This window comes from Typha angustifolia, chromosome 13 (genome assembly GCF_048772165.1).
Source record: "Typha angustifolia cultivar Huaian chromosome 13, ASM4877216v1, whole genome shotgun sequence".
NCBI classification, from domain to species: Eukaryota; Viridiplantae; Streptophyta; class Magnoliopsida; order Poales; family Typhaceae; genus Typha; species Typha angustifolia.
Genome location: NC_133251.1, coordinates 12,636,466 through 12,652,682, shown reverse-complemented (window position 1 = coordinate 12,652,682; position 16,217 = coordinate 12,636,466). Strand labels below are relative to the sequence as shown.

General features: G+C 34.5%; 2 protein-coding genes across 3 annotated transcripts; one reads left to right on the top strand and one right to left on the bottom strand.

The window, feature by feature from the left end:
• Positions 1 to 337: 337 nt before the first annotated feature.
• On the bottom strand, positions 338 to 15,979 carry LOC140773062 (uncharacterized). 2 transcript variants are annotated; one of them, XM_073115410.1, is made up of 8 exons: positions 15,751 to 15,979; positions 14,998 to 15,022; positions 14,799 to 14,880; positions 14,650 to 14,727; positions 13,005 to 13,084; positions 8,276 to 8,406; positions 7,228 to 8,179; positions 338 to 445 (listed from the first exon to the last, which is right to left on the bottom strand). In XM_073115410.1, the coding sequence occupies exons 4-7, from the start codon at positions 14,673 to 14,675 to the stop codon at positions 7,526 to 7,528; spliced, it is 891 nt and encodes a 296-aa protein (XP_072971511.1). In that variant the 5' UTR covers positions 14,676 to 14,727; positions 14,799 to 14,880; positions 14,998 to 15,022; positions 15,751 to 15,979; the 3' UTR covers positions 338 to 445; positions 7,228 to 7,525. The 2 variants fall into 2 exon arrangements, 1 of the variants encoding a protein (XP_072971511.1); XR_012106401.1 differs by lacking the exons at positions 338 to 445; positions 8,276 to 8,406; positions 15,751 to 15,979 and adding an exon at positions 12,818 to 12,910 and having other exon boundaries at positions 7,232 to 8,179; positions 14,650 to 15,736.
• LOC140773256 (uncharacterized) lies at positions 4,409 to 7,066 on the top strand (the record flags this gene model as incomplete). Its single annotated transcript, XM_073115734.1, has 3 exons — positions 4,409 to 5,960; positions 6,121 to 6,199; positions 6,631 to 7,066. Coding segments are annotated over exons 1-3 (2,067 nt in total), but the record flags the coding sequence as incomplete, so codon positions are not given.
• Positions 15,980 to 16,217: the final 238 nt, after the last annotated feature.

The window sequence follows — 16,217 nt, the reverse complement described above, 5'->3', positions numbered from 1 at the left end:
CATAAGGATGCATATCTGATTTTTAGATGCAAAATTAGAATTCAATAAATCAACATACAAGGTATTAGGTATCAACATCAACTGAACTTACTTATGCTACTGTTAAAAATCTGAACCATTTGATGAATAGCCAGGATATAGATAACATAGCAATGTAGATTATTTTGAACCAAGAAGTCGGATCATCTAGATATTATAAGTGATCAACATAAACTAGAGTTAGCAAATAGTGAGATCATAAAGTAATTACGGCAAAATCAAGGTAAAAAGTATTCAAAGCTTTATCAAAATATGGCCATGATCTATGCAACAAAAATCAAGATCCTCTTAAGATGGCAGAAAGAAGTGTTGATGCAAATCAAAGGAAATATGACGGAAAAGAGAGAGAGAGAAAGGGTAACATACAGAGGTCTCGAACTAGAATTCACCTAATCAGTCTTTGTTTCTGCGAAGAAAGAAACAGAGAAGCATAAATAGTTTATCCACCAAGCCAATGGATGTACGTAACACATACAGAGGTCTCGAACGAGAACTCACCCAAATCAGTCTTTATTTCTGAGAAGAAAGAACCAGAAATAAAATTCCACATGACGTGACTCAAATTTAGCCTCCTCTTTTCAATTCTTTAGGATAGGAAGGAAAGGACAAAAAAGTGTATTGAACCTCATAAAAAATCGGGTAGATCCAAGATCGAATTTAGGAAAATTGAATTTCAATTTTAATTTGATCATAACTCAATGTTAATCAAAATATACCACAGGAAATAACAAATCCCACTAACAAGCTATGATGTAGAACTGAAAGAATGCCCTATATTTTTTCTAGATCAAGGGGATATATGAATCTGTGAAGAAAGTGCTATCCTGCATTGAAAACAGATGGGCAATATTTCTGTGTTCTATCTTAATTAACCAAATGTTTGTTGAGTCAGGAAATATTGCAATATTTCTTTGGTTTAGTGGTTTACTCAAATAATTGCTTGTAAAAAGATCATCAGTAAAAGTGTAGAACTTATGTTTAGCTACCATTAGTGAATACGCATATATCTATCATTAGTGGAAATGTAGACTTATGCTTCTCAGTACAAAAAATTAATATAGAATCTTATAATTCCCCGTCTCTCTCAAGCTATCGAGTTATTGTCACTATTAAACCCTTTCATAAATTAACTCGTTTTGGAAATAGCATCATAAATAGGAATTAAATAGTGAAAAAACAAATAAGTTCTTCAAAATGGAAAGCAAGATATCTTGTAGGAATAAATTCTGTTAAGATGATACAAATCTATATTAAAAACCTAATTATGGCAGAAAAGGCTTGGATAACAAGTAAAACATTACTCTATCCAATCAGTAGTTATTAGCTAATGCTCCTACCATCAATCTCCTTTCATCATTATACAAGGTTTGTAAACTTGAAAAATGAATGCACACTACCCCCAACATGAAGTAGGCTCACAATGAGTCAAAATAGAAAAGTGACTTTTTCACGCCAGATTGTAGAGCTACAATAAAAGATATATTGTTTATTTTCTTATGTAGATAATCCTATATTCAGGCACTATTGAATGCAATAATACATTTGTTCATTAGAGAAGAAAACCACAGCATTCCACCAACAGGATATTGAGTTTCACTTATTTCACTAACAACAGCCAGTAAATATGCTTGAATTGTTTATTACATCATTAAAGTCAAGTTAAATTATCATATATGGTATATTATTATGTATCATTTGCATATTATATATATGTATGTATGTATGTAAAATCCACTTTTAAAAAATGCGGTGTGATATATATATATATATATATACATTTATATTAAGCATTGATATATCTTATAAATGAGAGATCATTATCTAGAATGGAAAAAAAATATAAAGATATATCAATCTTTGCGAATATTCCAATAGTCTCATATCATGAACTATAATTTTAATAATTGTATCAATTCAAATGGGACAAACATGTGTTTGTGATCCTATATTTCACAAAAAACAAAAACATATTGATATACTAATAAAGTATCTAATATATTATTTACAAGTTTATACTCAATGAAATCATTTCCTAGAGCAGTAACATATACTACTAACTGATAATAGATAAAGATGAGGAAATAGATTCACTTTAAAAATTCTACATATGATACATTGAGATAATATATGAAAGATGCAATTTCTGACTAACATAATCAATTTGCATTACAATGGGTTCCATTAATATAGATTATTCCTTAATACACATACAGAAAGTAGTTTGTTAGACTCCTAGGAATTCCTATTTTTGCACCAAAAAGTGACGAAAGAACTTAATTTTGCCCTAAAAGTGCTAAGGAACAACGTAATAACTGCAGCTTTAAGCTCACAATTAGGAAAGTAATCCTTATTCACAAATAGCAAAAATAGTAGCTCCATATATGCATCACAGTCAAAGCTATTACCCAAATCTTCATAATAGTTTTAATGGGCTAAGCTATTTTTAAAAAAACAGCTTTAAAAACTAAAATGAAGTGTAAGAGTTAACTAGCTAGAAAGAGAAAGTCTCTGTTCCTAAAATCTAAACTCTTTTGAGTTTTGATGACTTAAAGGTATATATATAAGAAACAAAGAGCATGTTATGATCTTCGCACCTTTTAACATGATATCCATCCTTTACGAAGCTGATGTGGGCATCATCTTCAATTTGACCAAAATAGAATTACTCGAGTCCAATTTTGGTCTAATTGTTGATTTTTAATTCAAATAATTAATTGAATTAGTCAATTGACAGATATGGTAGCCTATATGCGGGGGATGTCCGTATTGAGTTATTACCTAAATTGGGTTAGTCAATTTAGGTAAGGTTTAATCAATTAGGATCCTATTAGGAAATAAATTCCTATTAGAATCTCAATTGATAGTTATGGTAAGCTTATATGTGGGGGATGTCCACATTGATTTATTACCTAAATTGGATCAATCAATTTAGGTAAGATGATCAATTAGAGTCCTATTAGGAAATAAGTTTCTATTAGAATCAGTTAGAATTAAAGTTGTTAACCTATTTAAGGGTTATTGCATGAGAAACAAGGACAAGTTGGAATAAGATTTATTTGAGATCTCTCACTTTCTCCTCTGTAGTCTTCTTCTTCTCTCTCTCTCTTTCTTTCTCTCCCTTTCTCCTACTCTATCTTAAGATCCTTCTCTAATCTCTTCTACTTCCTCTCTAAACCTCTCTTCTTCTTCAATCTCTATTTTTTCGTTGGTTATTGCTGCTGTCCAAAAGATTCCAGTAGTGAAAGAGAGTCTTTGGGTGCCTGGACGTGAAGAAAAGGACTTGGTTTTCAAAGTAAAAGCACTACTATTCCATTTATTGGTAAATCTAAACTCTGAAGTCTTTTCTTACACCATATTTTAGGCTTTCCTACTATCAACGTACCTATTTGAGAGTTGAGGAAGTTACTGCCTTATCTGAGTGGTTTTCTCTCTTTCCATCTAGTAGTAATCCTTTTAATCAATTAACTTCTTATCAGTTATTGCTTACTATATTTTACTTTAGTTACTTGTTTGGGTTGATTGTTCTCCAAAACATTGCATACCATTCTAGATTTGCATCAATTGGTATCAGAGCAAGTTTTCTTTTTCTTGGGTTTGCTTGCATATAGATATAGTTCAGCATTTTTAAAAAAAAAAAAAGAGTTTCTTTATTTGTCTAGCTTATTTTGGAATCATGTCAAATGCAAATTTTAACACAACTGATATTAGAGAAGATGTCACACAATTACAACATCAAGTTCTACAACTACAACAAGGAATGAATCAAATTTTACAACACTTAGGTAACATCCAAGTCAATCCACAACCAGAGAATATTCCTAAAACATCTAGACAAGGCAACACTTCTGTCCAAGATATAGGGAGTGATGATGATAGAAATTATTATGCACATCATATGAGACATAGGTCTGTTGATAGGTGGGATCAAGGAATTAAGATTGATGTTAGCGAATTTGAAGGGCGATTATTACCTGATGAATTTTTGGATTGGATCGACCATATAGACCAATTTTTTGAATGGAAAGAACTCCCAGAAGACAAAAAAGTAAAATTCGTTAGTCTCAAATTGAAAGGTCATGCGTTAATTTGGTGGAAACAAATCCAAAATGATCGAATCAGAAAAGGAAAAGATAAAATCAATTCCTAGACCCATATGAAAGAAAAGTTTAAGGGGAAGTTTTTACCTATTGATTATACACAAACACTTTTCCAAAAACTTCAAAATTTGCGACAAGGATCCAAAACTGTATAAGAATACACTGAAGAATTTTATTCTTTACTTGCACGAAATGAACTACAAGAAAGTGAAGAGCAAAAGGTTGCCCGTTACACTAATGGGTTGCGACCTCAAATCCAAGATGAATTAACCATGTGTGATACCTTGCGCCTTGACATAGCCTATAGCAAAGCCACAAAGGCTGAAGCTGAACTTAGAAGACAAGGGTTTCGTAGAATTGATTCAGATAAAGGCACCACTATGATGCAAGTTGTCGGGAAGGAACCACCAAAATTAACACAAACAATCCTTCCTCAATCCAATTCTAATGTATTTGCTAAGAGTAGAGGTATATTAGGACCTACACCTTTAACTTGTTTCAAATGTAGGCAACTTGGTCATCGTTCATCTGATTGTCCTCTAAGAAAGTTCACACACCAATCTAATTTGATTGAACAAGAAGATGAGTTAACTAATGATGAAGGTCAAAATGAATATGAGAATGAATTAGAAGATAACATCTCTAAAGATGAAGCAATTGGTGATACTGAAGGCCAATTACTTGTCATGCATCGTGTAATGCTAACGCCAAGGGCTCCACATGAGGATGTGTGGCTCAGGCGAAGTCTCTTTCGCACTACTTGCACATCGAATGAAAAATTATGTTCAGTCATCATAGACAGCGGAAGTACAGAAAATTTTGTTGCTCAAGAAATGGTCGATAAGCTTAATCTAAAAACTGATAAATTGCATAAACCTTATAAGATTGCCTGGTTTAAAGGTGGGGGTGAAGTTCCTGTTACAACTAGATGCCTAATTAAATTTTCAATTGGCAAATCATATAAGGTTGAAGTTTGGTGTGACGTAGTACCTATGGATGTATGTCATGTCTTGTTAGGTCGACCTTGGCAATATGATAGAAAGATAATGCATAACGGGGAGAAAAATACATACACTTTTATTAAGGATAATGTACAAGTAACTTTACATCCACAAAGGAATGCACCATATCCTAGGAAACAAGAGACAAAAAGCCATGATAATAAAACCATGATGATTCTTGAAAAGAATAAATTCCAGCATGACATGATTGAATCACCCGTAGTGTATGCTTTGATGAGTAAAGAGATCAAAGAAACATCTAACATCCCTCTTAAAATCCAACCACTACTCTCTGAATTTTCAGATCTCACACCTGATGAACTTCCTAATGGCCTACCCCCATTATGTGAAATTCAACATCGCATAGACTTAATTCCTGGAGCTAGTCTCCCTCACTTACCTCACTACCGAATGAGTCCTTTTGAACATGAAGAGTTGTATAGGCAAGTTAGTGATCTTTTAAAGAAAGGGTACATTAAGGAAAGTTTGAGTCCAGTTGCTGTACCTGCACTTTTGACACCAAAGAAAGATGGCTCTTGGAGAATGTGTGTTGATAGTCGTGCCATCAACAAAATTACGATTAAATATAGGTTTCCGATCCCTAGGCTTGATGATATGTTGGACATGTTGAGTGGTGCAAAAGTCTTCTCTAAAATAGACCTTAGGAGTGGGTATCATCAAATACGAGTACGTCCTGGAGACGAATGGAAAACTGCTTTTAAGACTAAAGAAGGATTATATGAATGGCTTGTCATGCCCTTTGGATTGTCAAATGCTCCAAGCACATTTATGCGTACCATGAACCATGTTCTTCGTCCATTCATTGGTAAATTCGTTGGTGTATTTTGATGACATTCTTATATATAGCATTTGTCCTGAAACACATTAAAACCATCTTAGGAAAGTGCTTGAAACATTACGTGAACATCAATTATATATCAACCTTAAGAAATGTACCTTCCTAACTGATAGTTTGATCTTCCTTGGCTATATTGTGTCAACTGAAGGAATAAAAGTTGATCCTGATAAAGTAGAAGCCATAAAGAGTTGGCCAACACCTAGGACGATTAGCGACATACGAAGTTTTCATGGGCTAGCTTCATTCTATCGACGATTCATTCGCAATTTCAGTTCTATAATAGCTCCAATTACTAATTGTCTTAAGGCAGGAAAGTTTCAATGGAATCCAATAGCCGAGGAAAGTTTTGAACTTGTGAAGAATAAGATGATTAGTGCTCCAGTGATAGCTCTTCCTAATTTTGATAGAGTATTTGAGGTTGATTGTGATGCTTCTCACATAGGTATTGGTGCAGTCCTTAGTCAAGAGGGACGTCCTGTTGCATACTTCAGTGAAAAACTAAATGATACACGTTCTCGTTACTCTACATATGACCTAGAGTTTTATGCAATTGTTCAGGCATTGAAACATTGGAGCATTATCTGATTCAAAGAGAATTTATTCTAAATTCAGACCATGAAGCATTACGCTACTTAAATTCACAAAAAAATCTTAGTAAGCGACATGCTAAGTGGTCATCATTTTTACAAGAATATACTTTTCATCTGAGACATAAAGCCGGAGTGAGCAATCGAGTAGCTGATGCCTTGAGTAGGAGATCAAATTTACTGGTTACTATGTCAATACAAGTTGTAGGCATTGAATCAATTAAAGGTCAGTATAGTGATGATCCATACTTTGGACCTATCCTACAGTCATGCCAAGAAAATGGTATTGATTCAACATCAGATTTTCTACTGCATGAGGGATATTTATTTCGTGGGACACAACTATGTATTCCTGTTGGTTCTCTAAGAGAAAATTTAATTCATGATTTGCATAGTGGTGGGCTAGGTGGACATTTTGGTCAGCATAAAACCAAGGTTCCCAGTATTGGGATCGGGATCGGTATCGGCCGTTCAGAAAAACGATACGTATCGGCCGTTCGTATCGGATCGGACTATTTTTTTATTATATAAAATTCTAAATATTATTTAAAAATGTAGAAAAATTTAGAAAAATGACAAAAAATAAGAAAACAAAAATTACTCACATATGAAGTCTAAAAACTTAAAAAAATATATTAACTTACTCAAAATTTAAAACTTTGTTGAATACCGAGCTGGTTCTCGTAAATTTCTATAGTCTTCATCATCATAATCACCATAAGTTTGTAAATATTGATGTCTGGGACCTGATGCTCCAAAAAGTGATTCCATCATACTAGTCATATTGTATGGATCTTATTGTGTGACTTGCGTTTGAGGAGGATAATAACCAGCATTTGGATCTTGTTGTGTGACTTGCGTTTGAGGAGGATAATAACCAGCATTTGAATCTTGTGCTTGAAAACACTGAGGATACTGAGGATAATAACTAGCATATGGATCTTATAATGGCTCCAAACAATAAATACTCGATGTACCATAATCATAGGAACCAAAATACATCTCATGACGACGTCGCTGATATGTATATATATCCTCAGTTTCTCTGTCTTCACTCCTTATGCCTCCTTGACTTTCCTCAACAAATTTAGATGGAACAATCTTACCACCATATGTATCATCAGGACTATGACTCGTACCAGTCTCTGCCCTCGTCGTGGTCTCTCCTAATATTTCATCTAACCATGGGTTATCTCTGTCATCTAATAACCTGTCCTCCATTTCTCTGATCCATGGAATCAAGGGGTCTTCTTCATCAAAAACATGATTTAAATCAATCAGTTGTTCATTTTCTGCCTTTCTTCTTAAATTTCTCTCCCTCAATCTCATATTATAATGACAAAAAACTAACTTCTCCAATCTTTCCATTGTCAATCGGTTGCGTGTTTTTGTGTGGATTAAGGAAAAAGTAATCCAATTTCTTTCACACTGTGATGAAGACACAGTTTGACTTAAAATCTTCTTTGCTATTTGCGTCAAATTTGGTGCCTCCTCCCATCCATAAATAGACCACCATTCAGCTGGAGTGTTATGAGATATAGCTGCAGCAACTTTAGCAGTACTGAATTGCCCAGCTCTCAATCTATATCTCTCCATCTGAAATCAGAAATATATTATTAGCTTATTGATTATATTGAAAGTTAAAACTTGAAACAAATAATAATAAAATTATTTAATTGAATCATAACTCACTTCTTTATCGCACAGGATTTGTTTATGAATATCGGGCTCAAGCTTGCTGATTACTTTTCTAACCCCCAACAAGACTTCACTATCATTATTGACATTTTTAGAGAATTGAAATCTTGGATTAAGAAAATACCCTGTAGAAATTTAAAATTTGTAAATTGTAAGCATTCAAATTTTTAAATATTCATAAATAAAAGTAAATTAAAACTTAAAACTTAAAAGCATGCTTACCAGCAGCGTGTATATCTCTATGTAGTTGTTTGTTCCATCTAGAATTAATCATCTTCCAGCACTTCCTATAACTTTGGCCCATATTTTTTTTATTTATTCTTTAGCTATGTCCATTGCCTCATATAAGAAACCCATCTCAGACTTGTCATCACTATCTACAATTCTTAATACTTTGACAAGAGGCTCAAATACTGCGGTGGCAATTGTAATATTATCCCAAAATGTATTTCCAAGAGCCATATTTTTCAAAGTTTCACCTAAAGATTTATTTTTAGGTTTCATATTCTTAATTTTCATAGACCACTCCTGTGATGTAAACATCCGCATAATATCATCCTTGTAGCGCATGATACTCTCCAAGGCTAAAAAGTGAGTGGCAAATTTAGTGACGCTGGGTCTGATGATCTTCCTACCACCAGTCATCTGCCTGAGTAAATTAAGAACCCAACCATAGTTATATATAAAATTTGTTAACAGAGACCTTCACATATGATCATGTCAATTTCAGGCTCTTTTGCAATATCCTCTAACATCAGATCAATACAATGTGCAGCACATAGCGTCCAATATAAATGAGGTCTTTTAATCATCAGTAAATTTCCAGCAGCTTTATAATTTGCCCCATTATCAGTAACCACTTGGACTACTATTTTTTCACCAATTTCTTGTACCACCTCATCCATCAACTGACAAATATAATCTGCATTTTTGAAATGAGCAGTAGCATCCACAGACTTCAAAATATTATCCCCATGCCAGAGTACACTAAGAAATTAATTATATTTCTTCTGTTTTGTGTACTCCACCCATCACACATCAGTGTACAACCAAATTCATCCCAATACCGTTTAAATGTCTCAATATAAGTATGAAGTTCATCTACCTCTGAGTCAAGATATTTAGTAGCCATTTGAACTAGGAGGGGGAACATCAGGCCCTACTGATTGTATAGCATCCACCATAGTGTGATAGTAAGGGCTATCAGCTACATTGAAAGGAATATGGTTGTAGAAGAAAAATTTAGAGATAGCTTTACCAATGTGTTTCTTTGCATTTTTAATTCCTTTGAGAGCTGTCTTGATTGAAGTCTATGTACGACCCCGTTTTTTTTTGAAGATATGTATCCATTGGTCCAATATTTTCAGACTCTGCTGTAATACCAGGAGTCCTATGGGTAGAACTACTGCCCCCATATTCTCTCTCTCTTCGTATATTAACTGATCTAGATCTCTGAAAATTACCACCAGTGCTTCTTCTCATCTCTTCCTCTTCTCTATGCATATTTCTGCTCTCTTTTATTGCCCTCCTCATCTGTCTGTCCTCCTCATCCTCCTCACTTTTCTCACTGCTATCATCATCAATGTGTACGGGATTATGCATCAATTCTTCACGAATCATTGACTCTCTTTGTTGTGCAGATTGTTTATCCTTTTTTTTGCCAATTAAATGAGCCAACATCTGCTTTCTAACTTCCAAAGACACTTGAGTGCAAGCTGCTACATTTCCTTGTCTTCCAGCTAAATGTTCTTTCAAACGGCTGACACCACCACTCATTTCCTTTCCACACCAGTTGCATTTAACGCGTCTTTTATCTTGCCCAATAGTGCTGCAATGTTGCCACCCAATGTCGGTATCATATGACTTCTCTTTTAGAGCCATTGATATTTTAGCTCTGCAACTAAAAAAACATAAATAAAAATTAAAATAAAATATAGTCTCTAGAAGTCTCTGCTGCAGCTCACAGCAGCAGCAGCAGCATGCTTGCTGCAGGTGCTGCTGCCTGCAGCAGGTGCAGCACAATGGAAAAAAAAAAACTGAAAAAAAAACTTACCAAAGGTCGCCGGAGATCGAGGTCGTCGGATAACGTCGCCGGAGGTCGAGATCACCGGAGAGATGGAGATCTACTCACTATTCAGTCACCGGTGAGAAAGAGAGTAAGAGATCCGTGAGAAAGAGAGAAAGAAAGAAAAGAGAGAAAGAGAGGAAAGAGAGGAAAAGAGAGAAAGAGAGAGAGAAAAGGGAGAGAGGCAGGGACATCAATTATTGATGTCCCCCGGGTCGGATCCGGGTCCCATTCGACCCGTTCCCACCCGTTTCGGCCGAAACTGGGAACCTTGCATAAAACCCTTTCTTTAGCACAAGAGCGATATTTCTGGCCTAAGATGCGTAGTGATGTTGAGAGGTATGTGAAAAACTGTCGTATATGTCAATCTTTTAAGGGTCATACACAGAACACTGGATTATACACCCCTTTACCTATTCCTACTATGCCTTGGGAAGATATTACCATGGATTTCATAATAGGGTTACCTTGCACTGCACGTAAAGTTGATTCAGTCCTTGTAGTTGTTGACAGATTCACTAAAATAGCACATTTCATTGCATGTCAAAAATCATCTGATGCATCTCATATAGCAAATTTGTTTTTCAAAGAAGTAGTTCGTCTACATGGTTTTCCAAAATCATTTACTTCAGATAGAGATACAAAATTTTTGAGTCATTTTTGAACTTTATGGTCTAAACTGGGCACTAAATTACAATATAGTAGTGCATATCATCCTCAAACAGATGGTCAAACTGAAGTAGTTAATCGATCATTGGGTAACCTATTAAGGTGTTTAGCTGGAGAGAAACCCTCTCAATGGGATCTTGTTCTTTCTCAAGCTGAATTTGCTTACAATAGTTCCATTAATAGATCCACTGGAAAATCACCATTTGAGAGTATATATGGCCATCCTATTTCCCACTACCTTGATAGAACCCCAATACCATATAATGGAAGAAATAGTGCTGATGCTGAAACCTATGTTCAAAGAATTCACCAAGTGCACCAAGAGATTCTTGAAAAGCTGCAGGTATCTACTATCTACAAACAAATATAAGGAAGCAGCAAACCAACACCGCAGGGAGAAAGATTTTGCCGTAGGTGACTTTGTGATGGTGTACCTTAGAAAAGAAAGATTTCCAGTTGGGATGCACAACAAGCTAAGCAGGAGAAAGTTTGGCCCTTTTCGTATTTTGCAGAAGTTGGGAAGTAATGCTTATTTGTTAGAACTTCCACCTGAGATGTCTACTTCGCCGATCTTCAATGTTGCTGATTTGTTCACATATCATGGAGGCCCAATGCAACCAACAGATGTTAGTTCACTACATTTTGAGCAATCAACAGATACTGACCAGATTGATGATATACTTGATGTGCGTGAGACCAAAACACGACGGGGTACACATCGATGATATCTGGTTCGATGGCGAGATCGCTCCATTTCTGACGCTAGCTGGATCGAAGAAGATGAATTACGAAGATCTATACCAGAAATATATGGAGGCTATCTCGTCGGAGTCGAGATTTTTCCCACCCATAGGGAATTGATGTGGGCATCATCTTCAATTTGACCAAAATAGAATTACTCGAGTCCAATTTTGGTCTAATTGTTGATTTTTAATTCAAATAATTAATTGAATTAGTCAATTGATAGATATGATAGCCTATATGCGGGGGATGTCCGTATTGAGTTATTACCTAAATTGGGTTAGTCAATTTAGGTAAGGTTTAATCAATTAGGATCCTATTAGAAAATAAATTCCTATTAGAATCTCAATTGATAGTTATGGTAAGCTTATATGTGGGGGATGTCCACATTGATTTATTACCTAAATTGGATCAATCAATTTAGGTAAGATGATCAATTAGAGTCCTATTAGGAGATAAGTTTCTATTAGAATCAGTTAGAATTAAAGTTGTTAACCTATTTAAGGGTTATTGCATGAGAAACAAGGACAAGTTGGAATAAGATTTATTTGAGATCTCTCACTTTCTCCCCTATGGTCTTCTTCTTCTTCTCTCTCTCTCTTTCTTTTTCTCCTTTTCTCCTACTCTATCTTAAGATCCTTCTCTAATCTCTTCTACTTCCTCTCTAAACCTCTCTTCTTCAATCTCTATTTTTTCGTTGGTTATTGTTGCTGTCCAAAAGATTCCAGTAGTGAAAGAGAGTCTTTGGGTGCCCGGACGTGAAGAAAAGGACTTGGTTTTCAAAGTAAAAGCACTACTATTCCATTTATTGGTAAATCTAAACTTTGAAGTCTTTTCTTACACCATATTTTAGGCTTTCCTACTATCAACGTACCTATTTGAGAGTTGAGGAAGTTACTGTCTTATCTGAGTGGTTTTCTCTCTTTCCATCTAGTAGTAATCCTTTTAATCAATTAACTTCTTATCAGTTATTGCTTACTATATTTTACTTTAGTTACTTGTTTGGGTCAATTGTTCTCCAAAACATTGCATACCATTCTAGATTTGCATCAAAAGCCTACCTTGTCTGGATATGCTCAGATTTGCAGATCTATAAGTTAATGGAGCAGTGCATTTGGGGGTTCTGATGATAACAGGACCTCATGGTCTTTACACTGCAAAATGACATCATTTTAAGCTGCTAGTTCTTAATTTCCTATAAAAATTATATTAACAGCAAACAAAAGGAGATATTGGAAGGAAATCTACCTGCCCATTGCAGATAAAATCTTCTTAAGGCTTTGGTAAAAATAATCTTCAGGTAGATTCTCAGCCACAGTAATATGTGCCTAGTAGGGACAAACAGATCAACTAGTGTGATTGGAAGACCAAAAGACTATGAAATAACCTAGTACAGAAGCGAACTTGGAACCTGCAGTCCTTCCACATCTGATTCAGTGAATGACTGCTGATATGTGACAATTTTTCCGATTGTCACTAACAAAATGCATCAGTTATGAGTTATAGAAGAAAATATGTACTTAGTTGCTTACATTTGTAACATCTACTTGTACATTAGAATACTGCATACCTTTTTATTGCTGATAAAAAAAAATAAAAGATGGTAGAACAAGATGAGTCTAAGACTATAAGTTGGTGAAATAAAGGCAATAGATAATTCCAATAACTATCCCAGCTTATATGCAGTTGGTTCAAAGACAGTGAATAAAATTATAGAAATTATTTGTGAATAAAATTACATAAATTATTCCTTGTTATCAGACTGTGGTGCCCCATTAGCAGATAATATCCATTCTCTTTCTTAAGAAGACGGCTAATGTTTTGTCACCCTTTAATTTATTAGCTCATTAGAGTGGGACCATACCATTCCACCAAAATGAAATTAAGGTTCACATTTTTCACCAACCAAAAGGTTTAAAAAGTGTTTACTATAAAACTTGTTGAAATTGAAATAATAATTTATAACATTTTGATATGTACCTTTACTGTCACTGCATATGTGGTATATACATTTGTATGCTAGTATTAACATATCTTAGAAAAGAAGGTTTTACCCTCGAAGGAGAAAATAGGGAGATATATCACTCATTTTTAACATTTTCATATCAAAAATTAATACACGAATAATCGTGTAACTACATATGCTACATACGTACATTTGTATGCAATGCTATGGTTGTAATCATGAAAGACAAAGATACTAAAAATATTTCATAATAATAGCATGGATAAAGATGTTGAAATAGACTACACTATTCAAAAATGCAAGTATCGAAATCAACATACACCTATAAACATCCTAACATATCCTGAATATTATGTTCCTCACTATCTGACAACGTAAATCAATCTACACCTCATTGGACTCAAACTAATAACTTATCCATACATACTCCTTAATAGGAGTTCCTATTTTGAACTAAAGAGATCAAAGAAATATATACATCTAAAGTAATTTGTTACATTCATAGGAGTTCCTATTTTGAACCCCTAAATAATACTTGCAGTTTCAACTTTTAAACTCACAATTAGGTAAGTAATCCTTACTCGCAACTAGTAAACAATCCTCACAGTAGTTCACATAAGCCAAAATAATCAATAAACAAATTTAAAATTGTAAAACATAAATAGAAGAGTAAACTAGCTAGAAGGAACAAGTCTCTGTGCCTGAAAAATGATCTCTTTTAATGACTTTTAAGACATAAGATATATTTAGACAGGGGAGAAACAAAGAGCATATTGCTATCTTGCCACCTTCTAAGAAACATGATAACTATCATCATTTATTAAATATCAACCTTGCTTCCAACATAGAAGATGTTGGTTGTCCACTAGTTCAGATGAATGATAATACAATAGAAACAAAAAAAAGGCAATATTGCAAGAAATGTACCTTCCCATTGCAGAGGAAAACTTCATAAGGTTTTAATATCCTCAGGTAGATTTCATCATACATCACAACAAAACGTGCCTAGAGAGGGACGATCAGATCAACACAAGTGCTACTATAAAGACAGAAAAAACATTAGAGTAATTTAGTACAGAAATGACGGAATGTTTCCTTCATCTCTTCCGCATCTGATTCAGTAAAGAACATCTAAAGCCTGACTTCTTTTGATCGTCACTGAAAAGTGAAAACCTTCATCACAATATTTTCGTTACTAAGAAAAATAAAAGATGGTATAACAAGACAAATCCAAATTGAAAGTGAAAGCCCAATCCAATCATGCCGATAACTTACAAGTTCTGATTTTTAGTTCTTTTACCTGAGATATTCAGAAAGCAGGGAGTCATTATGGACTAGAGCTTTAATTTTCTTAAAACTATAGCAAATGGTAATGAACGCAGCACAGGGAATTATCAAATACTTAGTTTGCCTTAATTAGAGCATGGTACTACAAAGTATTCCTTATATAGACCATCAGATATAGCAGTTGTACGTTACAGAAATTTCGGGGCAATTATCTGACTAACTTTAAGGTCAAATTAAGGAGGAGATAAAAAAGCATGATACAAAACTGTTAAAATCCAAATCAAGAAAATATGAATTATAAAGCATGAGGAAAGCAATCTTGGCCCTAATATAACCGATGATAGCAAGACTCTCACAGAAAGGCTTCAGGAATTAGGGTATCCTCCTCGATGGAGAATCTTGGAGTGCAGACTTTGCAGGTGAGATGGAAATGAAATAAGAATTGGGGAAATATCAAGATAGAGAGCCAGACTAAAAAAACAAATTAGAATGGACAATGAACACAATAAATTCCAAATTTAAATCGAAAACAGAAACTAAATCCAAGGAGGAATGAACGAATCCCCAAGATCCAATTAAATGATCAAGAATTATTTCTAAAAATGTTGAAAATCCATCATGACCCAAATCACAAGAGAGGGAGAAACGATAAATAACGAGAAAACGTAGAATAAATTTCAATTTCAAACCTAAAGACCAACTGAGACTAAGACTAAGAGAAAGAGAGAGGGTGAGGAATACCAGAATCGTTCGTATCTCTGAGATGTACAGGCGGAAGAGATTTACCCCCTCCTCCTCAGAGCGCAGAACAGATCAGAATTGCTTGGAATTCTAGGGTTTACGATGATCTCACGGAGACGGAGAGCGAGGAATTTGAATTGAGGAAGAGACGAAAAAGAAAGGAGAGGAGAGAGAGATGAATTAAGGAAGAGAACGGAGGACTTATTTATAGGCGCTAGACTCGACTCAAATGGACGGGAAATTCAAAATTACGGAGGAGAGCCGTTTGGAAAAATTAGGAAAAGTGGAAAATTGTCTAACGTTCGACTGGGTGTTTTATTTTTGAGATAATTATAATAAAACCCCTCAAATACTGCTCATTTTTTACATACTCGATATAATGAAAGCATTAAATAGCTATTTTACCGTTGCTTCTTTTTTCTAAATAAGAGTAAAATCGTCTCTAAAATAGCCAAAATTGATCATGT